Below are 27,390 nucleotides of genomic sequence, written 5' to 3'. Positions count from 1 at the left end.
TCAATAAGGTGCAGTTTAATTCCTTCGTGACATGGCTAATAGACAACAATTTTTGAGACATCAAATGAATGTAAAGACAATTAGATAATTGAAGAGTAGGTGATATTTTCACAGTTCCCGCTCCTTCAACTCTTGTAAATTCCCCATTAGCTGTCTGAATATGAGATTTTTGAGGTTTATGAATCTCTGTAAGATCCGAAGCATCATAAGTTATTGTATCTGTTGCCCCACAATCGAATATCCACCTATCGTTCTTCTCATTTTCACTAGACACTTTACATGCAATTCCACAATTTTCTAGGGGCTGAAACCTAATTTTACACACAATTTGGGCATTTACAGGAATAATACACAATTTGGGGTCTGATTTGCACGAAATAGGAGTTCGGGGGTCATTGGGCAACAAATGGGGTGCATAAGGTAAATTATCAAAAGTTTGGGATAAAGTTTGGAATTTTCGTAGGGCTTGGGGCTTTTTAATAAAAGAACCCTCAAACCCTACCTTACCTTCACCCGCCGCCGCTCCTTCCCCGACTCCTCCAAATTCCGCCTCGCTCCAGTCTCGAATCACCGTCCCTCCGGCGAAATTGGCGGCGCCGGTGTGTGTCCTCGGTTGTGCAGCGCCTATCGGTGCAGCTCCCCTATCGCCGCCCCGAGTTTGAGTGACTTCCTTGTTGCCCTCGGTGGCGGCGTGAGGATAGCCACCTCCATCTCCTCCGACGACTGCCGCCGCGTGACCGTCGCGGTTCCAGGGTGTGCGTGCAGGCGGTGGGGCGGTTGAATTCTTGGCATGTTTCTCCTCCCACCAATCGGGATATCCAATCAATTCAAAGCACTGATCTTTTGTGTGTTTTTTCTTCTTGCAATAGGAACAAACCAGCTTCGATTTGTCCTCGTCGTTGCTTCGCAGGTTCCAGCCACCTCCACCTCGATTGCCGCCGCCCCTCGAACCGCCACCGAACTGGTTTGTCGGGCGATGAGTCCAGCCCCTATGCCATCCGTCGTGGTTGCGGCTCCTGACTGCAGAACCTGAGATCTTGTTTCTTCTTGTTTGATCAAGTTATACGCAAGATCCACCGAGGGGAGTGGCTCCATTTTAACTATCTCCCTCTTTGTTGATTCGTATTTGCCATCAATGGCAGTCAGAAAAGTATACAATCTTTGTTCTTGGATCCAATTGTCGTGTATTTCCATATCCTCAGGGTATTTCATAGGATTTGTCCGCTTTTGGTCTATTGACATCCACAGATCTTGTAGGGTGCTCCATACCTCTTCCAACGATTGACTTCCTTGTTTCACCATACTGGCTTTGATGTGCAGGTCGTAAATCTGGAGTTTGTCTCCACCGCTTCCGTAAGTGACCGCCAATGCATCCCATATGTGCTTGGCAGTCGGTTGCTTCAATACCCGGCTGACCAGCCGCGGCTCGATATTTTGTGTCAGCCATGTAAACACGCAATGGTCGGCTTGTTGCCATTGCGAGAAGGCTGGATCTGTTCGTGGCGGTGGAGGCGGCACTCCGGTTACGTGAGATACCATTCCCCTGCCGCTTATAGCCGTCTTCATTAGCACAGCCCATTCGGAGTAATTGTCTCCGTTTAACTTGCTGCCTCAGACGTGGAGAGGTTGTGTATCAATTTTGTACACAACTGATTTTTCTAGTGGGTTTTCTGTGGTTTCTGGTTTGGGTGGTATTATCAGGGAAAGTCTTCGGCTCATGATCTCAGCGATTTGCCGAGCAATTTCATCCGATTGGGATGGACTGTTTTTTTCGTCGTTTTCTAACATATTGAATGGTTTTCTGCAGGTTTTGGTTTAAAAGGTCGGGAAAGGTTTAGGGACGATGATGAAACTTTTCTGAGTCCTGCTCTGGCACCATGTTAAATGGTGCAGAAAACATAATTGAAAGGGAAGAAGAAAAGAGAACGGTTGTTTTGAATAGGATGATTATTTCATTGTATAAAGCACCCTTTAAATAGGGATTACAAACAAGTAAATATGGTAGAGCTTGTGCTCCAAGTAATCTTGAGCACCAAGTATTCTTGAGCTTCAAGTATTCTTGGGCACCAAGTATTATAATTTAATTATAAAATATTTTGTCAATCACCTAATTGGAGTAATTGATTCCATTTACAATCTTTTCTTTTCTAACAGAGTTCTAGATGCTCCTATCATTTGGAGCATCTAATGAGAGAAAATCATTTGAAGTGGTTATCAGTGATAAGATCAGCAGGAAAATGGTGTCGGCCTCACTCGAATGGTCTGATGGGGCCCACAGAGTTCGAAGTCCAATCGTTGTTGACAGTGTCTGAACTGAAGGCTTTGCTATTGTGAGAAAACTGTGTTTTAAATACTGAAATGTAGTGATTGATACATATCCGCTGTTCTTACATGGCAATCAATATGATTTATTTCTAGGTGATCCGTCCAAATAGTTTATAACTTTCTCCTTCACGTCCTATTATTAAGTGCATATAATGTGAACTAGTGAAATGAAACACGAGTAAAGGAAATACCTTCTGTAATTATCAACCCACCAGAGTAGCAGATAGTTGATTCAATGATTCACCCCCAATATGGAAGTTAATTTAATGGGGTAGTAATTAGTGACTTAAAAATAAAAGTATCGGTTAACATTGGAGTGAGCTTGAGTAAATCTTGTCTCACAATCATGAAAATTTTCTTCTCTCTTCGAACTTCCTGCATTTTACTTGTTCTTGTTCTGATTTTGAGCAACGCCCTTCAATCTTTCATAGCAGAGGATGATAGACAGGTAAGTTCTGTCCAAGTTTCTTACCTTCTTAAGGAGTACATCTATTTGACTGTCTGAACTCACTCTGATAGTAGGTATACATTGTGTACATGGGAAATCTTGTTGAAAGAGATCATTCTCTTTCATCTCACCATTTTAACATGCTTCAACAAGTTGTTGAAAGCAGGTAATAGAAGTACTTGCTATATTACATATAGCTTTTTGCATAGAAAATAACAGTCAATAGTGATATATGTTTTCTTCTAAAAGGTTTTTGGGACAGTCCTTGGTTAGAAGTTACACAAGAAGTTTCAACGGGTTTGTAGCCTATCTCACGGCTCAAGAGCACGAAAAGTTGGCAAGTAAAGTTCCACTCATGCATATTTTCGGTCCTATCACATAACTTTTTGCTGATCTTCAGCATAATGTAATTTCATATCAGAGTTAGCATCTATTTTTTTCTCTGAATATCATGCAGGTCATGAAGGAGTAGTATCAATATTTCCAAGTTTAAGTTTTTACCCCGAAACTACAAGATCTTGGGATTTCATGGGATTTCATGAAAATGTTGACCGGAATCCCACAGTTGAGAGTGACACGATTATTGGTGTCATTGACACTGGAATTTGGCCGGAGTCAGAGAGTTTCAGTGACAAAGGCTTCAGCCATCCACCCAAGAAATGGAAAGGTGCTTGCAGTGGTGGAAAGAACTTCACCTGCAACAAGTATAACCTCTTTTCTTACTAAATTTATCAAATGCTTCTTATCTAGATCACCTAGTATTTCTTATTATCCAGATCACCTAGTATTTCTTGTTATCCAGCAAAGTGATAGGGGCTCGTCACTACACCTCGCTGCCTCTACCCGATGATTCTGCCAGAGATGTACAGGGCCATGGCACTCACACCGCTTCAACAGTAGCAGGAAACTCTGTAACACATGCTAGTCTCTATGGAATTACCAAAGGAACAGCCCGAGGAGGGGTTCCCTCGTCACGAATTGCAGTATACAAAGTTTGTAATCCAAGTGGTTGCCAATCAGCAGATATACTAGCTGCATTCGATGATGCCATAGCGGATGGAGTTGATATCATCTCAATCTCAATCGGGGCCCCTACAGCATCTCGACCGATGCATGATCCAATCTCAGTTGGCGCTCTTCATGCATCGCTTAAGGGAATTTTAGTGGTGCAAGCTGCAGGGAACACAGGGTTAAAGAAATCAACCTCCAGCATCGTCCCGTGGATTTTCTCAGTTGCTGCAAGCAGTACTGATAGGGGGATCATCACCAAAGTTGCTCTTGAAAATGGGAGTATATTGACAGTATGCATCAGAAAACTTAACACTTTCTTGAACTAGTTTGTATCTTATAACATGTGTTTTACAGGGAAAGGGAGTGAATACCTTCAGCTCGAAGCAGAATACCTACCCCTTAGTATCCGGTGAAGACGTCACAGAAAACTGTGACAAAGAAGTGGCAAAGTAAACTGAACTCCAAAATCCCTTCTCTTATAGAATGACTCAGAAAGAGCCTAATTCCTTGCTACACATTTAGGCACTGTTTTCCGGGGTGTTTAGAGCCATCTTTAGTGAAGGGAAAAATCGTCCCCTGCTACTCCATCATTGGCATAGCAGAAGCCTTCATTGCACGAGCTATTGGCACCGTTGCCTTGTCGGATATTTTTGGTGATGTTTCAATCGTTTTTCCCATTCCAGCCTCCAGTTTGCAGGAGCATGACTTCCGCATCATCCAGAGCTACCTCAACACCACAGAGTAAAATCATCTTATCTTATATTTGGCATTTTTTTGTGTTCTAAATGAGTCAAAACCAAACCTCTCTACAGATCCCCCAAAGTGGAAATAATGACCAGTGAATCAGTGAAAAATCTTGATGCCCCTCTAGTTGCTAGCTTTTCCTCAAGAGGTCCGAATATCATCATCCCAGATATTTTAAAGGTGCAATCTTCTTCACATATCTAAAGTCAGCACTGAAGAACAAGTTAACATGATATGTTATGGTAACGCGTCTGATTCGTTTTACATATACAGCCAGATGTAACAGCACCTGGAATCGAAATCCTGGCAGCTTTTTCACCTCTGGCATCGCCATCGGATGTCTATGGAGACGATAGATCTGTTAAATACAACATACTTTCTGGAACATCCATGTCTTGTCCACACGTTGCTGGAGTAGCTGCTTATCTAAAATCATTGCATCCTAGCTGGTCCCCTTCAGCAATCAAATCAGCTCTTATGACAACTGGTAACAATCAGTGATTAGTGATTAGCCAAAAGGAAAAAAGAACATAATAATAATTCATTTTAGCTATCCATTTCTCAGCTTGGAGAATGGATGCCACTAAAGATCCACTAGCACTAGCAGAATTCTCTTATGGCACTGGGCATATTGATCCGGTGAGAGCTGCAGATGCTGGCCTCGTTTATGAGACAGTTGCAGAGGATTATGTTAAGATGCTGGGCAGTGTGGGTTACAAACCTGCAAAACTGGGAAAGATATTTGGAGTGAAGCGCAGCTGCCTTACTCGAGGGCGAATCACACCAAAGGACCTTAACTACCCTTCCATGACTGCCTGCATTAAGGCTAATGGTAACAAAGTTGTGACTTTTTCTGAGAAATTTACTAGAGTAGTTACAAATGTTGGACTAGGGAACTCAACATACAAGGTCACAACGACTAAAAGCTCAGACTACATCGTTTCGGTGGAGCCTAGCACCCTTGCATTTGGAGCTATGAACGAGAAGAAGTCATTTGAAGTGGTCATTAGTGGGAAGACTAATGCGAAAATGGTGTCGGCTTCTTTGGAATGGTCTGATGGAATTCATAGAGTCCGGAGTCCAGTTGTTCTATACAGGGACGATTTGTAGCTAGACATGTTTATAGGTTTAGGTTATTCATTATGAAAACTAAAGATAACCCAATTTAGTTGAATTGATACCACGGATCTACTTTGCTAAATTATAGCGTACACAAATTTATTTTCTTAGTATTAAATAACCAGTGTAACAGTATCTGGTCACAATGATACAATCAACACATACAAAATGAGAATCCACTTGGATTTTCTACCTGTTCTACCAATACATATAATTCATCGCAGTAGCCGTTTCGTGAACATGGCTGCTGAAGTATACATACAGTACACATAAGGCCGTGAATTCCATTCCGCCATCCACAATCTGGAAGCGCACTTATTAGTATAACTTAATAGTCAATTATCGGTTAGCGAAGGCCTGAGGGGGGAAAACTGATGCAGCAACTCCAAGGGCCATGACGGTGTTCTGGAGAAGTACAGGCAGCAATCAACCAATGTCAGAATCTTCTTATTTGGCAGTGTCAGTGATATATTTGTCCATAAACTTGTATTGCAGTGCCTCCGGATTTATGATGCTTCCCAGACCTTGTAATCTCTGCCCTCTGTGGCCAAAGACCAGTTTTTTGCACCTTTATCGGGTTCATAGTGTCCAGGTCCAATCTTCATTGCAACCTTATCATCAATTACTGCTGCATAAACATCTCTCTCTGACTTTACTATTTTAACCTAAATTCAGATAAGAGCATGTGGTCAGAGCTCTGCATATGAAAAACAACCTCACATTCGGTATGCTGCTCAAAATCCATAAAAGTTAATTGTCATAATCATTGCAGAGGCCTGAGTCGCATATGATGCCATGGAAACTCCAGTGAAACCTTAAACTTACAATCGGAAAAAGGAGAAAAAATCAAAGACAAAACTTCAGAAGCTTACTGTGCTCCGACAGTGGATCTTTTTGCGATTCCGGATAGAGATGAGTTCTTTGATTTGAGATTTATAATCTGAGAAAATATGATCATAGAAGACAGATGGTGTGCCGGGGTGTGTTAGGATATATGCATAACCTTGCATTTCTTTACCACCTGGGAATCTCCAATGACCCTTTAAAACAGAAGAGTAAATTTAGCAAACATAATGTTTCGCGCTTAGTTATCACTGATAAACCAGCTCAGAAGTTGAAAGATCTGACTATACACGGAAGAAATCAAGGATAGAACGAGGTCCAACCTGAGTGGAACCGGTATCATGATTCTCAATAAAAGTAACAGCCCTAGATGGCCACCATCCCATCACCCCAGGAGGTTTTCCTTTCTCATCAGATAATCGCCAATATTCACATCTTTCAAGTGCCTATATGACGCAGATCAGGAGAGACAAGAAAACAATAATAATTACTATATTATTGAGATATTTAAAGTCATATGCTTACGGAATGAAGAATTCCCTTGGTTGTGACATCAAATGCACCAGCAGTTCCACTTGTGTCGTTAATCCAATCTACTATTCTCTGCCGATGTGCATCTTGATTATGATCCATCTCACCATAACTATAACTTAGTGAATCCCAGAACTCCCCTACGGCAAAATAAGGCTCACTTGCTTCTAAGTAGTCCTTGAAATAGCCACCCCAAAATCCCCGTGCAAAATCAAGCCTCCATCCATCATAACCGATTTCTTCTCTGCACATCAAAGTACCAGCCAATTTCATGTAACATCACATTTACACAGAAATGTTTTGTGTACTTCTCTTTCAGTTAGTCGAAAATAACAGAAATTTAAACTAATAACTAACCGCAACCAGCATAGCCATTCCTTAATGTCCTTTCTGACAAATTCTTGAGAGTGGTCAATGTTTGGAGCTGCATGGAAGTTATCTCCACTACTTTTGTTGCCCCTTCCCTGTGAGTGATCAAACAGAGACAATACTTAAGAGTTGCAGCATACCCAATGCACAGACTGCTACATCAAAAAAGACACAGGAAACAAGGTTTCACCAAACATGGTTCATACTTCATAGACGATAAGATTACTCAGCTACTTTTGTAAACCAAGATGAATGTCCTTATTGGGTTAGTAACACTATCTTATTTACATACTTGATGGATGTTACTAAGAATACCAATTTACACATGGAAATCAAGTCAAAGGATTTGAAACCTGAAAATGGGGATCATCAGAAACAACTGCACGGTCATCCCAATTCAAGCGACCTCCAAATATATTCCAGACACCATTTTGATTTCGGAACTGCGCACATCGGTGGTTTAAGACAACATCTCCGAGAACCTTTAATCCAACTTCATGCAGTTTCTTCACAACATTCTTCAACTGATCAATATCTCCATACCTAACAAACACTATTTCTTGTCATCATTTTTGCAGCAATTATAATCATCACAAAATACTGGTGTTGATTCTAACAGTAACAACATCACTGTGAGTAACTTAATGACCAAGTAGGAGAGTAAAGGTTCTGTGCCATAGTTCACACTTGATCATTTACCTGTAAATTGACTTTGTAGTCAGATAGGCCTAAAATACTATCCACTCTTTCTGTTTCTATTAATGTAAGGCATGTAGAATCAGTAATGGTGTATATTAAATGATACCTGGAGTTTAAATTGTACAAATCCCTTGGCATGTAGCCTTCAGGTGAAACAGAATCAGTAGGCGGAGGTAACCATATAACAGTAAAACCAAGTGATGCTAATTCTGAAGCTTTTTCCTGAATCTCCAGATACCATCTTCCTGATTTATGGGAATCCCAATTAAATCCCTGGCAGAGGATTTCATACCCAGAACCAGTCCCTGAAGATATTGTTATAGGGGGTGGTGAATCATCTTCCACCTCAGCCAGTTCAACTTCTGTAAATATAGGTGTAGAACTTCGGAAGATACTATAGGCTTCTGCAGCAAGCTTCTCAATTTCTTGGAGAATGGTCTCTTGGGCTTGTCTGCTTTTTGTTTTCCTACTCTTTTCCGTGGAAATACCATTCATTAGTTTAGTTATCTCATTAATGATACCACCAGCATAAGCAGAAACTACTTCTTTGGACTCAGATGTGTCATCAAATGTATCATCAGACGTCGCTTGGGAATCAAGAGCCACAGGTTGTCCCTCACCACTAGAATGAGTAGAACCAGACAGTTCAGCTTTGGTTGCATTACTTGAGAAGGGTATGTAAAAGTCATCTCCTTTGCAATTCAACCATGTATTACTGCCCAGCTTCAGCACAAAAACAAATGCGGAGAATTCATCACCCAATGTAAATGACCCCCAAGAACCTGTTCCGTCTGTTTTTTGCTGCAATGAAGAATAATAATATTCACATCAAGATTAACTTAATGACTGAAAGAATACAGGGTACGACTAACCTAAAATTTATTCTTTGGTATACCTGCAACAGCGTTTGCAAAGCCTTGTTCTTGAATGTGATTGTTTCAGGAGGGTATGGTTCTACCGGCACTTCCCAATTCTTACCTTCATCTCTCCAAACACCCCAGTGTGCGACTACATCTCCAGGTAGATCAGTTTCTATACGCACCACATTTTTAGCTTTCTCTGTGCAGTGACTCACTGACACACTCATTGAGTTGTCAATACAAATTTCTTTAAAGACAGATTGCTCTACATAAAAACCTTGAAGAGGCCTCTGTTTCAAGCTAGATTCTTTAATGTCATCTACTTGAGCATCAGCAGATTCAGTTTCCTGAGGCAAGTTGGATATTTTTCCCAAGTCACCTGCCACAACAAAAATACTAACAATTTTCAAACATTGAGAAGACTGAATGTAAAGTCAACGGGCAAGAAGCTATGAAGAACAGAAAAATTATGCATTTTATATTTCCAACACTCGATGGATGGGACACAGTAACATTAAGAAGAAAAAAATAATATAACGTAGAAAAAGCCAAGTTAAATCAATCTTAACCAACACTGGAATTAAAAAGTTAGCAGTATCAATAAATCCCTAGCGCACAGGATACTCGTCAGCAGAGCATCTAAAGTACCAAAATAGAAAGAGAAAAGAAAAAGAAGAACATGTGAGAATGAAACATTTTAGAACTATAGAGCAAGCATATCCAAAGCGACCTGGCCACACACCCAAGCTCTTTGCTTCAACAACATTGCCATCATCTTGAAGGGAACCGACAAGAGGAACTTTAAAATCTCTTCCTCTATGCTGATACCAACACCCAGTTTCCTCATCCTAGACCACCAAAAAGTCACAAAAAGTCCAAGGATACATCCAAGATAGAATATTTGTGGAGACTTAAACCATGAACCAGTCAGAGAAATAAACATTTTCCCAGCAACACAGCAGAACACACCTTCAGCACAAAATTTATGGCAGCAATAGAACTGTTTGTGTTGAAATCAATCTTCACTACAACAAAAGAATCTCCTAGAGATGAGGCAGGTGATCTTTCGAAAGGAGTTTCAATTGCATAGCCCTGGAAAAAGCAATTGATACCAGTATCCACACAAGAACATAAGATGCCTGGAAAAAAATAGAATGCATTCGTTAGCTCCAGCTAAACGAATTCATATTTACCTTAACAGGGATGGATCCTGGAGGTCTCATATCCTCATGAGGTTGATCCCATTCGCTGCAACAATGAGAATAAACATTTGTCATGACGATGTAACCATGAAGTGCATACTTCAGTATTTCCATCACTAAAATATTGTATACCTGCCAGTATCGCCAATGTAATTGACTCCCCAGTGAAGAACCCATTTTCCGGGTAAACTACACCCCACAGTAAGGCTCCAATGATCTTCATCTTTTCCACTTTCTAATCTGATTGTTATCTTTCCTTCCAGCTGTCACAATAAGCAAAATAGGCTTTGAAAAAAGCATACTGTATTAAATTTACTTTGGGGCATAGAAATACATTCAACTGCAAGTAACTACAGTTATCAGTCGAAAAGTGATTAGAGCTGAAGGAAAAAAAATTATTAGCCGGAAAACAAAGACTAAAGCTTTGGGGTATTTTCTCCCACTTCCTTTATTTCAGCTAGTATTAAGCAACAAAATTTTCAGAAAAATCATTCAAGAACAATATTTTAGAAATTCCTTCAAGATTCCAAAATAATTTATAGCTAATCTTACGATTGATCTCATGAAGAAACACAACATGCAAACAATTTCTGCAAACCAAAATTCGAAATCCAAGTTTCCAATTAAACAAACAGTTTAACAAAAAGGCCTTCACAAAATGATCACACTTGCACAATCAAGCTTAACTGCCTAAAATCCCAAATTTACACTTACATTACGTTTGAATTGATCTCACCGAGAAACGCGCTAGCCACACAACTCAACAAACATACGAATTCCACGAGCTATAAATACAAAAATTCTACCTTTTCACGCCGCTTCAACTCGAAAGTTTCAGAAAAGGTGACATCTGTAGCTTCGGGCGTCTCAACGACGGCGGTTCCGGAGGAGCTGAGAGCTTTGGGAGGGCAGTAATGACGATGGGAGCGAAAATTGGCGCGGCGGTTGGGCGTGTGCGTGCAATTGCGGTTGAAAGAAATGGGATTTTTGGAAACAAGCTGCAACTTTTCGATGGGTTTGAAATCAGTATTGCGGCGGCGATGGTGGCGGAGATGGAGATTGAAGAGTGAGTCCGCCGTAACTACCGACATTGTGATCAGATGCAGAAGAGATTCAGGAGAAGAAAGGTGGAGATGTTCGCAGATATTTGTATCACATACGTGTATATGATTATTGATTAATGTATTGATTTTTTGTTTCGCTTAAATATCTGTGTGTATATTACGACTATTTACATAAATCACCCCTTTTCACTAAAATCCTCAAATATCTAAGCCAAGTTGCAACAATAGCCAGAAGCACCATAAACCAAATATGGAAATATGCTTGCATTAAAATAAAAGTTGATAAAAAAGAAGGAAATACATATTTATTAAAAATATATATATATATATATATATATATATATTTTACTTGGGCGTACCCAAGCGACATACAATTTGAAAAGCCTCGCGCAAGAGCTATAGTTGGGATTTGCTAAGGGTATGTGCTGCAGCGTGCTCAAAGGCTGAGCTTGCATGCTTATTTGCCAGAGCATGACGTTGAGCATGTTGGATTCTCGGGTAATATGCCTTCGCGTGCTTTTATATAGAATCAAATTTTATAAAAAAAAATTAAAATATCCAATTGCATTCTCCATATACAATAACATTTTTTCATGTATAAATATATTTTCCCACACTTCATTCTTTATCTATCTTCTTCATATTCTCCTTTTTTATTCCAATTATGTGTTTTCTTGAATTATTTGATTTTTTATTTTAATCATATTCTAGTTTTTGTTGTTTTGATGTGAATATAATATATATATTTATTTGTGAATCAATTTAGAATATACACAAAATAATTAAAAATAAAGAAATTAAAAAATTAAATAAATAATGTAAGTATCCAACATCTTAAGACTAAGAGTTGTGTGGTGCTAAAAATTTCACAACACACCAAATAAGTTTACTTATACTATGTAGTTTGTCCCAAAATTATACCTCTCTCTCCACTCCAAATAAGAGAACAAAAAAATGAAACTACGATTATGGGAAATTTTTTGAAAATTCTTTCATATATGTCCCATTTCAAAATCTCAAAAATTCTCCACATATACTCTTGCTCCTTCGAAGTGAAATTTCTAGCTTTACCCTTGGTTATATGAAGTTCTACTTATTTGTTTGTTTTTTATGTGCTGAACGCTGCAACTTTGGCTTTGAGTATTTTTTGCTTGTGGAATTACATACGGATACACTGCATTAAAATGTCATCCAAGGAAATACCTAAAATGTCATGGTGAACTTGTAATTCGAAGAAAACTGAGGGAGGGGACTGTAAATAGGTGGAATAGGGCGGTGTACTTTTCGTGGAAAGGGGATTTTTATTTTTTAGGCACATGAATGCACCACATGCCATTTAACGTGGATCCAAAGGCTCACACAGTCATAATCCCCGTTCTTACGTGGTCATATTATGCCAAACTCAATCTTATTATAAAATACAGAATTAAAAATATGGAGGTTATTTTCAGGTGTCATATATGTTATTGTGAATTTATTTTTAGATCATTTTAAAAGGATGATCTAAAATAATCTAAAAAGATTTCAAATTTGATTTTTTTTAAATGACTTAATAATAACATTAGAATAAGATGCATAATTTTTTACTATCAAATTGGCAAATCCCAACATAATTTTATAGTATCAGATTGGCAAATTCCAGTATAACTTTATGCCATGATTGGCAAATCTTACTATCATAAGCTTGTTTTGATCAAAATCATCTGTCGGACTTTCTCTCATTTCTTTTAGTTTCCATTAACATTTCAAAGCAAATCAAAACTAAATTAATTTAGAAATTAAATATATTGCCAATATTTTCATATGACGAGCTTCAAAATTCAAATACCCTCAGTCGAATACGATTCTTAAATTATAAAGCTTGTGACGAAATTTACTAGAATAATTTTAACACCATTAGTTAGGGGTGCTTAAACGGTTCTCCGGTTCTCGGTTAACCGGAACTGGAACCGGAACCGACCGGTTAATTGAGGAACCGGAAGCGGATTTTTCGGTTCCGGTACCGGTTCAAACTTTTTAGATAACACCGGTTCCGGTTCGGAACCGGAACCGACCGGTTCCTAACCGGGAACCAGATTATAATTCAATTTTATTTTTTTTATAATATAATATACTAATAAATCTAATTTAATTGAATTAATTTTGTATTAAATTAAAATAATTTGAAACATTGAGTATATTTTTAGATTTAAACGGTGTTAGATTTGCAAGCTCTATTTCTGAAGTATTTAAAATGTTTAAACCGTGACTTTGAATCTATAATTATTTCTCCAATCCATTTTTTATGAACTAACTACAATGAGTAGAACATCATAAGTTTGTTTTAAATTTCCAAAAGAAATTATACAAATACAATATCATTGCATATGATAGAAATTTAACTTTATAACAAATTTATATAACAATTCATTTAACATATGATCTTAACTTGTTAGTGAATAGTAGTTTATTAATTATTCCGTTATAAACCAAAAAGTCACAACAAGATCATTTAGTATTAGAAATTCCATTGAATATTTGCTTAGCCGAAAAAAGGGAAAATGAAATTCAATTTTAAAACTCATTTTTTTAAAAATTGCTAAGGTTTAGAACTCCTACTTTTTATAAAAAAAAATTGCTAACATAAAATTACTACACTTGGTATCACTCTTATCCATATATGAATATTATTGTATTATTGGTTTGTATTTTTTGTGTATTTATTTGAATTTTTAGTTATTATTTGTTATATTTCTAGATGTTGGATTACATATTTTTTTAGTATTGAACTATTTAAAATTATAAATAAATTCGGGTTAAAATTACGAACCAACCGATTCTTAACTGGCTGGTTCCAAACCGGAACCGATCAATTATGGAATCGGTTCCGATTCTAGAATTTATGAAAATTTAAAATCAATTAATCGGTCAACCGGTCTGATTAGAACCGAAATCTTATGAATAAGCAGGCATACCATTAGTCCTGTGGTAAATTTTCAAGAGTCTGAGAGAGATCGCAATATGAAAGCCCAACTATTGTCAAAATGGTCCACTAATTGGCCCATATTTGGCCCAAGATGGAGAGCATCCTAAAGAATTTTAAAAAGCATATACTATCATTCTTTGCAGCATATTCTTAGCGCATATCATTTTCTAATTTCATTATCTATTATAAAAAAAATATTCATTAGCAACAACTGGCCATTGGCTTGGCACTGCCGAATTTGAATTTTCGGCCAAATTAATTATATTTTTTACCTTATTTTCTTTACCCTCGAACTGTAAGATGAAATATTACAATTTCATTAAGGTATAATAAATACACTAATATCAAATACCAGCTTCAATTTTATTAGACTTAACTATTTTCGTTCTAGAAATATTTCTTAAGAATTTCGTGGATAAGAAGTCATTACATTTATTTTCAGTAGACTTGTTTCACAACCATTGAAATATTTTTATACTCCATATTTAAATAGCTGGTGAGGTAAGCTACTAGGCTACTACTGCTATTTCATTTATTTAATAGAAAACTGAGATCGACGGCCGAAAAATGAGCCAAACAGATATGGACGGTGTAGATAATTGAGAGCAGTAATTAAATAAACATTTTCCAGCAACATATCGATACACGATATGCATTAAGCCAACGAAGCAAATTCGAACACCACCGTTTCCCCTCTCTCTACTAATTCTTCCTTTCTCTCTCTCTTCCAAACTCTTCCGACAGAATGGTTTTTGTCAAGGGTCCCGGCCTTTACACTGATATTGGCAAGAAAGCCAGAGGCAAGTGATGTTTTCTCTTTACGGATTTTGTGTTTGTATGTGCTCAGCTAATTTCTGCATTTCTTCTGATTTTTTTGAGCTTGTCATTATTATCTCAAAATGATTTTTATTTTTATGTTTTAGATCTTCTTTACAAGGATTATCAGGGCGACCAGAAGTTTACTCTCACTACTTACACTGCTAATGGCGTGGTTAGTGTTTCTACTTCTTTTCCCTGTATTGAATCACTCATGCATTTTTATGTGCTGTGCTGTGTGCAAGAGAATCAACTGTTAAGGTTGGGCTGTTTGAGTTTCTGTGTGCAATTTGGAAGGAATGAAAACTTAATTTGCCCTGTATCTGCTATTTAGGGTTTCTCCCACATTTTCTTCTAAATTGGAATTAATTTATGCAATTATATTTGCAGTGCATTTCCATTGAGGAATGTTCTGTGATTAACCTGTCTTGGGAGTTTAGATGGTGCCTGTGTAGTTCTGTCGATTCAGTAACAACATATACTAAAAGGATAATGTGGAAATTCGTGGTTTGATTAAAGTATTGATTCACATTCATCATATTGATGCGCGGATAGCACTGTAGTTGTAGTCTGCTTTTTGCACATTCCCGTTTTGATGGCTATCATCACATAATAAGTTGGTCGTTTCATATTTGATTTGTTTTAGCTGTGTTGTTAATATGGTTATTGCTCTACAGGCCATTACTTCATCTGGGACAAAGAAAGGCGACCTGTTTTTGGCTGACGTTAACACCCAGCTGAAGAACAAGAACATCACAACTGACGTGAAAGTGGATACCCACTCCAATGTTAGTAATCTACTTAACCTCCACGATATTTACAACTTTTGTGTAATATACAAACTTAACATGCTTGTATTTGTCATGGAAAAATGTACTGAAATGAGTTGTCTAAGTATCAGTAGCAATAGGCTGAATGATGACCACGGTTAACTAAGAGCAAAGATATGCTCAATTGCTCTTTACTTCAACTTGATGCAATGCAAAATTCGAGGCATCTCATTGTTTGGGAAAAAGAGAATTTTGGGATAACTTCAGAAAACGGAATTTTACTCTTATTGATACTTCAGCTATGTGAAACAAACAATTTGACTTCTTCCAGCCCAGAGAATCACATTTACTTCTTTTTGTTATCCCTTTGCCCTTTTTTTTAATTTGATACAGGAGTTTTATTTTTACTGATGTTTCTTGAATTTGCATCTGAATGAAATTGGTATTAGTTCCTGATCTGCAAGACGTCTGCCCTTGAAGTTAGTTTGATGTTCCCTCCTCCCGATTTGGATTCTCTCCGACAAACTGACACTGGCAGTGGATTTCTGAATCATATTGATTATCATGTATCTGTCTAGATAGTCTCCTTGTTATACTGTATCCTTTACTCTTATCTGTTATAAATATTCTTAAAGATTGGTTCCTTGATGTCCTTTTGCCGTTGAACTTATCCCAATTCATGGTGTTTATATGTTTGATAAAACAGCCTTATACTTAAAGTGCACGACCTTTTAATAAAACATTAACTGCCTATTTAGGTATACACAACAATCACTGTTGATGAGCCTGCTCCTGGAGTGAAGGCTATTTTCAGCTTTATTGCTCCTGACCAAAAGTCTGGCAAGGTAATTATATTTCTTTCTTACATTACATAATCAATCAGTTTTCATATCTAAATTGTGATTGTCAAGTATTATTGCTATGATTGAATCTTATGTCATTGATGGTTGGGTTGACAGGTGGAACTTCAATATTTGCATGAGTATGCTGGAATTAGCACCAGCCTTGGACTGACTGCTAAACCCATCGTCAACTTCTCTGGTGTTGCTGGGAGTAACAACGCTACTTTTGGGACTGATGTCTCGTTCGACACGGCCTCTGGAAACTTTGTGAAATACAATGCTGGAATCAGTTATACCACGACTGACCTTGTCGCGTCCTTGATGCTGTAAGTATACTTTAAGTTTTAAAAAAAAAAAGTAGAATGAAAGAACGTAAATTGTCCCATTTGGGATGAATGAAATCTCGGCATCATTGTCTGCTGAAGCCGTCCTACTGTTAGATATCTAGCTCGCGATCCCGGATATCATGTTTGCTAGAAAGTAAAGCAAAACCTGGTTTAAATGTGGTTGTCTTTTGCTCTTGGTTTATACACAGGAATGACAAAGGTGAAACGATCACAGCTTCCTACTTCCACACAGTAAGCCCATTGACCAACACAGCTGTTGGGGCCGAGCTGACTCACAGCTTCACGACCAATGAGAACACACTCACTATTGGGACACAGCATGCACTGGATCCCCTGACCTCTCTGAAAGCTCGAGTGAACAACTATGGCAAAGCGAGTGCTCTCATGCAGCACGAGTGGCGCCCCAAATCTCTCATCACTATTTCGGGTGAAGTTGACACAAGGGCTATAGAGAAAAGCGCAAAGATTGGACTGGCCGTAGCTCTTAAACCATGATCCTTGAAGCTCGGGACACAAGGCTGCCAATGCACATCTTTTTTGAGAAACTGAGCAAGCAATAAGGTAGAGATATGATCATATGATTCGATACCCCATTTTGTCTACCAAGTTTTGAGCTCGTGACATGGTTGAATTTTCTTGTATGGATATGGTTTTGGGTTGTAAAAATAATTCTTGCTGGAGTGGCATTTGGACTCGGAATTTTTAGCTCAATCTTCAGTCTATCTTATTTGCAGGAATAAGTGATTGGATAAGATGTGATGTGGTTGAGATAAAGTTGATGTCATGTTGAATAATTAGGACGGCCTTACTCTAACCAGATAATTATGCCAACACGCTATCAAATCACCTAGAGTGAGATTTATGTGTAGAGTCATATATCTAAAAGGCCAAATACATAAATTTGGGCAAATTATCAAAATCAAAACTTTGGTTGAAGTTTGGTATGTCACTTAATATTGAAAATCAGCCAAAAATCATTACTTTTGGATTTGTTCTTAATTAATCTTTGGTGAAAATTTTTAATCGACTAGGTGTAATTTTTTAACCAATGGTGTTAATTATTTTTTTTAATAGATAATATTGTTTAACCTATCAACAATAATATCTACATGATTTTTAAAATAAAAATCATACTCCATTAAATACAATTTCACCAAAATAAATACTGTAAATAAAAATCACCGTGAGATTTGATTGATTTCCAAAATTGTGGAATAAATTAGAATGAGATTTATTTGATTTCTAAATTTGTGGAATAAATTTAGAATGTAACTAAATTTTGTGGTTTACTCTGACAATTCACTTCATAGGAGTGTTCTCTTTATCCGCCATTCAACTGTCCCATATTTCTTTTTTAGTCCGTCTATTAATTAATGTTTTATTTCACTTTGCTAAGTAGATCACACATTTTACTAACATTTTATTAAAATTAATACTCACTCCGCTCTCTGTAGCTAAGTCGTATTCCTTTTTGGGTTGTTCCACTGTAGCTGAGTCATTTCCTTTTTTGATAAAAAATATTTACTCTCTTACTTTACTCACTCTTCATCTCTCTACCTTTTTTCCTTTCTACTTTATTCTCATTTACTTAACTCATTTAAAACAATTTTTCTTAAATCCTGTGTCAAAAAGAAATGCCTCCACTACAGAGTCCGAATGAAGTATATAAAAATATAATTCACTTTCTATTCATTATTTTTTATTTTATTTTATAATTCAAATAATTTCTTGAAAATTTCATCGTCAAAATTGGGAATACTCCCTCCATCCGCGAATAAGATTCCCCTTTTTTCATTTTAGTATGTCCGCGAATAGGTATCCCGGTTTACTTTACCATAAATGGTTATACGGTCACACCTTCACTAACTCATTTCACTCACATTTCATTTAAAACTAATATATATAAGTGAAACTCTTATTCCATTAACTTTTTTTCAATCACGTTTTTTAACATATCTTAAAATCCGTGCCACTAACAAACGGGACTCCTAACAGCATAAGTAGGGATTTAGAGTGACCACAATGGTGGCCCTCTTGGGCATGCCCAAGCCACCATTTGTTGGGCATGCCCAACAAACTTGGCCCTGCCCATGAATTGTTGGCCACTACAATGGTGGCCCTCCGGGCCACCATTTTTTGTTATATTTCAACAATTAAAATTATTTTCATACATTTTTGTTATATTTTAATATTACTAGAATAAAATTTATATGCCTATAATAATTAAAAAAATGCATACTTTTAAAAAATACATACTTTTTAAAAAAATGCATACTTTAAAAATTACTAAAAAATATTGAAACCAAATTTTCGTCGTATTATAGATAGGATAAAATTATACAACGAAAATTTTTTAAACACAATAAAAAAAATGATGCCACCGCCCGCCTACTCGGTGTCGCCGTCGTCATCCATCACATCATCTTCACCGCCGCCGCCACCGTTGCCACTGTCGCTTGCTTCGCCCCTACTGCCGTAGCACCGCCCCCAATGCCGCTGGCACCGCCTGTCTGCGACCCTTTGCCCCACCCCAACTTCGACCTCAGTCGAATAATGAGATCGTAGTAGAATCTCTTGGTCTCCGGATCAGTCGATGATAAGGCTCATTTTATGCATTGGTTTTGGGTGATATTATATGCTTTTGGGGGAGATAATGCACAAATATTGAGCTTAAGTGTGCAGAAATTTGCTGGACCCAGGAGTTTGTGCTAATTGACTTGACAGGTGTAAAATAGTTGATTTTAGAGTAAAATACCAGAAGTCATCACTCGTACCTAGGAGGATCAGGAAGTTGACGATGAGTAGATATGGAGCAAAAGCGCAGAAAAAGTCATCTATCTGGTCAAGGAGACAGAATGACGGAATGGAGCTGAAGCGCAGAAAAAGTCATCTACCTGATCAGGGAGACATAATGGCGTGCTGCCATGAAGATCCTCAATTATTGCAAGGGTTAATGGCCAAATACCAACAAGAAGTTGCCTTAGGGTTGAAGTTAAAGCCACTCTATAAATAGAAGCTTTCCACAATGAAGAGGGGCGCTTAACGCTATCGTAGTTTAGGTAGAAAGCTCTCGTAGGCGCTTAACGCTACCGCTCTCTTAGTTTAGTTAGATAGTTTGTTGCTTTCTTGACTTAAATATGTAGTTTCATCGGAGGAATTGACGATTTCACCTTTAGATCTAAACTTATTTTTCAGTTTTATGAAGCTTTGGTGTTTATTTTCATGTTGATGATGCTATTTACTTATGTTACTTGGATGCTTTTCGCAATTGGTGGCTTAGATGTTTAGATCAATGTTGTTTACATGATTTCCAGTAGTTTAGAGGTTGAGATTTAGTTGTTCACGTGCTCGATTTTATGAGATCCGATAGTTTGGGTGATGCATGCAAGGTAATCTGTGTTCATTTCGTTTTCTGCTTGACCCAGTAGCGTAGATCTGGTACTTCTGGCTTGAATTTCGCATTTACGTCTCGTTTTGAAGCATGATCAATTTTATTTCGTCAATGGTGTTGAAGCTCTGTTCTATGCTCTGTTTTTACTTGGTTGTTTGGACAAGATGAAGTAGGAGTTAGTTAGAAAATCAAATCTGCTTTTTGCTTTTGCTTTTTGGTGTCAGCCCAGCTAATTTGAGAAAAATGGTCTCCACTTGCGTTTACATCTTTGTCTGCCTATTTTGGGAAAGTCTTTAGCTTGGTTAGTAAGTTTCAATTGTTTTCTTTAGTTGCTTTCATGTTTTATTAAAATGATGAGAAATATTTTTTGTGTTTTATTTTCCTTCCGTACTTCTCCCGTCTCCTAGGTCAGGTACATAGAGTCCAGTTTAATTCCGGCAGGTCAAGTAGATTAGAATTTTAACCCACTCAATGAATGCGTGGCAGCAGCCGACCCCTTTTCCGCTTGTGTCATAGAATCGATCTCGAGTAGGCCCATAGTCCCTGTGGTTCGACCACGCTCTTGCCGCTTATACTTAGTAATATTTGTTGCATTAGTGGGAAAATTATAAATCTTGTTGAAAGGAGAGACACGTGCACACGTGCAAAAACCCTCTCTTCAAATGGCGCCGTTGCACCATCTACTTTGTGTAAGTAGATGTGCGTGCAGTGCAATGTAAAGTTAGAGGAAGTTAGTGCAAGTCAGTGTCAAGCATGTGTGTCTGTTTGCTAGGTCTAGGAGTTAGTAGTGAGTCGTTTAGGAGGTAAGGAGGTAATTCTGTGTTTAAGCATAACTGGTAAAGTGAAAGCAAAAGCCCCTTAGTGAGAGTAATTGAAGAGAGAATGCATGTCAACTTTGATGTCATTTTCCTTAATAAATCAAAATCGGTTTGGACGAAGTAAGGACGATAGAATATGCCTCAACTGATCTAGTTGTGAAGCCTTCCATAAAAGTGAGTTATAAGCCTTAAACACTTTATACTAACACAAAAAGAGAGGGCTACCAATTAATGCTTAGGGAGAGAACTTAGAAGGAGAAAAGTTTTGGTGATAGAAATAACCTCTCGGGCCTAGGGAAAGGGTACTGGAGGTATAAGCTAGACGAAGTCCAGAGGGTGAAAGGAGGAATAAGCTGGACGAAGTCCAGGAGAAATATGAGGTATAAGCTAGACGAAGTCCAGAGGGGAAGGGAAAAATAAGATCAAGGGTAGGGAACAATTATAACCTGACCCAAAAAGGGGAACTCTCTGACCCGAGGCATCAGTGGTTTGGCAATATAAGAGTGAACGATCCTAACATCCCTAGTGAGGAATGAGTGATCGAGCGAATCCAACAATTGGGAAAGTTAGAGGCTATCTTGACGAACTGACAAACCGATTAGATAGAAGAAGGGAAGGGGAGGATTCGGAGACTGTAAATTCTTGGATTGACCTTAATCTTGTGGGGATGGCTACTAGAAAATAAATCAGTTTATGCATTTATGTGTCAATGTGTTTTCGTATGTGTGTGTGTCTGTTTTCTTTGTCTAAGTCTTTTTGCGTCTAGGTCTAGGAGTTTGTGTTTGTTTCTTTTCTTTAGAGTCGGTCAAGTGAAAACCATGCATTGAAACTTTCCTTATTTCTTTTATCTTGTCTTTCATACTTGAGGACAAGTATGGTTTAAGTGTGAGCAGTTTGATAAGGATCGTTTCATGCATTGGTTTTGGGTGATATTACATACTTTTTGGGGAGATAATGCGCAAATTTGATATTAAGTGTGCAGGTATGTGCTGGATCAAGTAGATAGACCAAGCAGATTCAGATTGAGTAGAAATTGAGCAAATAGTGCAGAAAAAGTCGCCTACCTGGTCAAGGAGACAGAATAGCGGAATGGAGCAAAAGTGCAGAAAAAGTCTCCTACCTGGTCAAGGAGACAGAATGGCGGAATGGAGCAGAAGTGCAGAAAAAGTCGCCTACCTAGTCAAGCAGACAGAATGGCGTGCTGACATGAAGATCATCAATTACTGCAAGGGTAAAATGGTCAAATACCGAAAGGAAGTTGCCTTAGGGTTGAAGTTGAAGCCACTCTATAAATATAGGCTTTCCACAATGAAGAGGGAGCGCTTAACGCTATCGTAGTTTAGATAAAAAGCTCTCGTAGGCGCTTAACGCCACCGCTCTCTTAGTTTAGTTAGATAGTTTGTTGCTTTCTTGGCTTAAATATGTAGTTTCATCGGAGGAATTGACGACTTCACCTTTGGATCTCGACTTATTTTCAGTTTTATGAAGCTTCGGTGTTTATTTTCATGTTGATGATGGTATTTACTTACGTTTCTTGGATGCTTTTCGCAATTGGTGGCTTAGATGTTTAGATCCATGTTGTTTACATGCTTTCCAGTAGTTTAGAGGTTGAGATTTAGTTTTTCATGTGCTCGATTTTTGAGATCTGATAGTTTAGGTGATGCATGCAAGGTAATCTGTGTTCATTTCATTTTCTGCTTGACCCAATAGCGTAGATCTGGTAGTTCTAGCTTAAATTTCTCATTTACGTCTCGTTTTGAAGCATGATCGGTTTTATTCCGTCAATGGTGTTGAAGCTCTGTTCTATGCTCTATTTTTACTTGGTTGTTTGGAGAAGATGAAGTAGAAGTTAGTTAGAAAATCATATTTGCTTTTTGCTTTTGTTTTTTTGGCTTTTCATAGCTTTCTGCCAGCCCCAGCATGTTTAGGAAAAATGGTCCTCACTTACTTTTGCATCTTTGTTTGCCTATTTTGGGAAAGTTTCAGCATGTTCCTTCAGCTACAAGTGTTCTAGTCAGTTTTACTCTAGTTTACAAGTTGCAAATGTCCGTACTTTTCCCATCCCCTAGGTCAGATAGATAGAGTTCAGTTTAATTCCGCCAGGTCAAGTAGATTTAATTTAACTTAATGAATGCGTGGCAGCAACCAACCCCTTTTCCGCTTGTGTCATAGAATCGATCTCGAGTAGGTCCATAGCCCATGTGGTTCGACCCCGCTCTTGCTGAAGGAACTGGCAGCGGAAGCGTTGCAATTTTCGAATTATCATAATTAAATAATTATTAATTGCAGAAATAAATCACATAATAATCAGATCTATTTAGCAGATTATTTAGACAAAATCTATTCGCGTAATTCTCACATGTATCATGATCATAACTTGAATTAATCATGCTTTAAGAATATTGAAACCTAAAACATACTTTTTTACGGAGCATGAATAATACCTAATTAATTCTCCAAAGAATTGAAGATGGCTATCAGCTTCTCCACGTGACGCTTTGAATACTAGACCACAGATCTTCTCTCTGGTTCCTGAACTGTACTCTGATATCTAATCTCACTAGAATACTAGGACTTAAATAAAGAAGACAGAAGAAATCCTTTTCCTAATTGGAGAGAATTTCGAACTCCTCTAGTATAGAGGGGACGAAAATTTTGTGTATTAAAATTATGATTTCTGTCTCCTTTATTCTCCTATTTATATTAAGTTCCTTTTGGGCCCAGACAGGGATCTATGGAAGGTTTTGGATATGGGGTCATCCAATTTACTTTTTAATAATTAAATTGAACCCACAATTTAATATAAACTTTAGTTGGAATATTATGAGCAGCCACTACAGAAGTAATATTGAACTCTCCCCATCCAAATCCGAAATTATAAGTAATCCGGGTTTTCGTTTTAACTTTTATTTCCCGCGCTTAAAATAAAAATGTCCATTAATTAATTAATGTCTGCTATGGACTTAATTAATTAACTTCTTATTAATTCCAAGAGTGGACTCAGCATGAAACGCTTATTTATTATTCATAGAGTGATCAAACTCCAACTAGCTAGGTTCCGAATAATAAAACCTTGTTTCGCGCTCCTCTTGAGGACATTATCAAATGAGACTCACCTCGCGCACGATTCAATATAATAGCAATCCTAGCACCGCTAGATATTAATCACCACTACCCAATATATCAGGATTATTGGGTTGCGAAAAACCCGCACCATTTGATAAGTCAAAGTAATGCATAATCAATACCGTATGCTCAATGCTAACCTACATTGATTAAGAAACAAATATTTATCAAGACCTCGCCTTTCAGTAGATAGCCCAAGGACAAGTCTTGCTGTTAGATCCGTTCAGTGCTATACCACACCAATGTCATCTTATTTAAGTAAGGCTTAGAAATATGCGGACTGACATTGCAACCTTTCACGATAGATAGTCTAATTCCATCTAGGTCGTGAAATTCTTCTTTTTCTTTATTTAGGACTGACCGTGTTACCTTAAAGTGGACGCCGCCCACAACCGGTCTACTAAAACAAAGACTTAGACTTTGTTAAGTTAACTTATACATTTAAACATGTAATAACATCCATTAAATGTAAAACATAACAATATTATGACAAAAATAATCTGTTTTATTCAGGGACGGAGCCAGGAAATTATAGACGGAGGGGCAAAATATTAACGTATAAATAAATTAATTAATTCTAAAATATAATAAACTAAAATATATTATAAATATAATGGAAATAATTTGGGTAACGGGGGATGGAGAGAGCCTCTGCCTCCTCAGTTGTAAATTAAAGGACGATAAATTACATAAAGCAGGTTTTTTCTATTTTCTAAGGTGTGAGACAGTGTGTATTTTAGCGGATTTGGAGGAGGGGCAAGTAAATATTTTTTATTTTAAATGTAGAGGGGCAAATTAGTGTGAAGATGTAGTATATTAGAATAAATAATAATATATATCTATGTTCAATGGAAAATTGAGGTGGGGCATTTGCCCCATCTAGTTATACACCAGATCCGTCCCTGGTTTTATTCCTTGGAAAATAAAATAAGAGTTTTACAGTATTCAATCACTCGAAACGTGATTTCTAGTACACAAACTCTAACAATCTCCCACTTATACTCAAAACACTTTCGAGTATACAAAAAAATGTGCTAACGTCTAATTCTCCCACTTATACTGAAAGCGGATTGAGGTCTTGAATTAGTCTAACTCTCATTCCTTCAACATGGCTCTCAAACGGCTTGACCGCTAATGCCTTCGTGAAAGGATCTGCCAGGTTGTTTTCTGACTCAATCTTGACCACTTGTATGTCTCCTCTCTGCATTATATCTCGAATGATATGATATTTCCTCTCTATGTGTTTGTTCGCTTTAGCCCGTGGTTCCCTCGAATTTGCCACTACACCAGAATTGTCACAATAAATGGTGATGCTCTTGGGCATATTCGTAACCACACCTAAGTCCAGAAGGAAGTTCTTAAGCCATACAGCCTCTTTTGCAGCCTCCGAAGCGGACACATAATAGTGGGAAAATTATAAATCTTGTTGAAAGGAGGGACACGTGCACACGACACACGTGCAAAAACCCCTCTCTTCAGTCGACTTCTCGTACAAGGCCAAGCTATCCTGAAGTTGCTTCATCATTTGGACCTCTAGGGTATGAGCCAACGCCGCCCTCGGTGTCGAGGGCATTGCTGTAGCACTCGCAGCGGAGAATTGGGAGCCGATTCTAGCTTCCCGGATTGCGGCACGCTAGCGCTGCGAGAGTGTGGAGAGGGGGTCCTCCTCCGAAGCATCGTCGTTCAGGTCGAAGGCACGTGAGTCGCTACTACTACTGTAGTTGCCGGCGACGCCGAGTCTTTTCCGCTTCGGCCCAGGGACAGGCTCCTGGTCGATGAGGGACCTGAATTTAGGGCAGTCACGCAGAACGAGGTATTCGTCCCAGTAGGTAAACTTGGGCCACTTTTCAGTATTGTACAACTGAAAAGACAATGCTTGTACGTCGGCTTTGGTGCGGCCGCTCTCAGCAAGGTGGAGTTGGTCTCGTATATGCCACTGAACCTCTTCAACGCTTTTGTAATCCTTCCGAACTTCTTCCGGATTTGGCTAGGTGTACGCTCGACGCTCCCATCTTGGTTTGAATCTGTTGTACACTTCTAGAACGCGCTTCCAGAAGGAAACGTCGGTCTGATCTCGTACCAATTATAGAATCGGTTGTGACAGCCTCCCATGCTCTGGCTACAGCAAGGGATTCTTCAGTGCTGTAGAAGGTCGATCGCCGGCCTCCACCGCCATCGCCACCGCTTCCGCCTCCACCGCCGGTCCCCTGCTCTCCGTCGCGACCGACGCCTCGCCCACCGCCTTGGATTCGCCCCCCACCCGCGCCGCCATTTCGCCCACCGCTGTCGCCGTTTCGCCCCCCACCGCCTTGACTTCGCCCGCCACCCCCGGTGCCTCTCCCACCGCCACCGCTTCCTCTCCCCATATCCACAGTATCGGATGTCGGGGTCTCTGGTGGTGTCCCCATAAGTTGTTCCAACGTGAATCTATCAGATTCAGATAGAGGGGATTGGGTGTATTGGAATTGAGAGGATTGGAATTGCTGAGAAGGGTTGTTGATCGCGTCCATATTGGGCCGATAGTCGCCGAACCACGATTGGGGACGACCCACGTTCCTATGCGGATGAGAGGAGGACTGACCCCGGTATTGGGGTGATTGGCCCCACGTCGATGGCGATTTTGGAGGGGGGGGGGGTAGGACTCGATCTCCACGGCTGAGAAGACGAAAAGTTGCCAAATCCCAAGTCTCCATAGCCGGGAGAATCATCTCCACCTTGCATTTTGTAGGGTTTGAAAACGGTAGAGATTGCAATTAGGGTTTAGAATATGGAATGATAAAAAAAATGGAAGGAAGTAATATTTATAAATCAATTTTTGAAATTAAAAAAAAAATCGGAAAGGGCAGGGCCGCGGCTCTCAGCCCGTGCAGTGGCGAGCCGCGGCAGGCACCCAAGAGCCTCGGCCCTCCCTCGTCCACCCCCTGGGCCTCGTCCTCCTTGCGCCTCGGTAGTGGGGGCCCGCGGCTCTCCCACTGTGGATACTATTAGTTCCCACTGTGGATACTATTAGTCACTCTACTTCTCAACACAATAGAATTTTTCTTACCAAGACGGGGATATAGAGGGTGGTGTGTCATGTCAATTAGTTATTTAACTTTCA

The 27,390-nt window shown here is 38.7% G+C and overlaps 3 protein-coding genes and 1 pseudogene across 4 annotated transcripts; 2 read left to right on the top strand and 2 right to left on the bottom strand.

The window, feature by feature from the left end:
* Positions 1-108: 108 nt before the first annotated feature.
* Positions 109-1,803, bottom strand: LOC148923394 (uncharacterized; annotated as a pseudogene).
* On the top strand, positions 1,697-5,729 carry LOC125205475 (subtilisin-like protease SBT4.13). The gene is made up of 10 exons (XM_089060611.1): positions 1,697-2,773; positions 2,848-2,939; positions 3,023-3,114; positions 3,231-3,477; positions 3,576-4,074; positions 4,139-4,233; positions 4,307-4,525; positions 4,597-4,708; positions 4,802-5,015; positions 5,094-5,729. The coding sequence occupies exons 1-10, from the start codon at positions 2,672-2,674 to the stop codon at positions 5,636-5,638; spliced, it is 2,217 nt and encodes a 738-aa protein (XP_088916737.1). The 5' UTR covers positions 1,697-2,671; the 3' UTR covers positions 5,639-5,729.
* Positions 5,730-5,737: 8 nt separating this feature from the next.
* On the bottom strand, positions 5,738-11,319 carry AMY3 (alpha-amylase-like 3). Of its 2 annotated transcripts, none has more exons than XM_048104437.2 (13): positions 10,958-11,319; positions 10,284-10,414; positions 10,143-10,197; positions 9,919-10,041; positions 9,680-9,797; positions 8,985-9,328; positions 8,196-8,890; positions 7,744-7,933; positions 7,379-7,485; positions 7,016-7,265; positions 6,814-6,936; positions 6,520-6,687; positions 5,738-6,312 (listed from the first exon to the last, which is right to left on the bottom strand). In XM_048104437.2, the coding sequence occupies exons 1-13, from the start codon at positions 11,240-11,242 to the stop codon at positions 6,154-6,156; spliced, it is 2,748 nt and encodes a 915-aa protein (XP_047960394.1). In that variant the 5' UTR covers positions 11,243-11,319; the 3' UTR covers positions 5,738-6,153. The 2 variants fall into 2 exon arrangements, with proteins under 2 accessions (XP_047960394.1, XP_047960395.1); XM_048104438.2 differs by having other exon boundaries at positions 9,692-9,797.
* A 3,502-nt stretch (positions 11,320-14,821) lies between these two features.
* Positions 14,822-17,666, top strand: LOC125207308 (mitochondrial outer membrane protein porin of 36 kDa-like). The gene is made up of 6 exons (XM_048106591.2): positions 14,822-14,980; positions 15,104-15,171; positions 15,674-15,784; positions 16,525-16,611; positions 16,726-16,934; positions 17,144-17,666. Exons 1-6 carry the CDS (start codon positions 14,926-14,928, stop codon positions 17,448-17,450), a joined length of 837 nt encoding a protein of 278 aa, XP_047962548.1. The 5' UTR covers positions 14,822-14,925; the 3' UTR covers positions 17,451-17,666.
* Positions 17,667-27,390: the final 9,724 nt, after the last annotated feature.

This window comes from Salvia hispanica, chromosome 6 (assembly GCF_029641045.1).
Source record: "Salvia hispanica isolate PSC_SH4W2 chromosome 6, Shi_PSC_v1, whole genome shotgun sequence".
Taxonomy (NCBI): domain Eukaryota; kingdom Viridiplantae; phylum Streptophyta; class Magnoliopsida; order Lamiales; family Lamiaceae; genus Salvia; species Salvia hispanica.
Note: the sequence above shows the minus strand (reverse complement) of the source record. Positions and strands in the feature narration are given on the sequence as shown.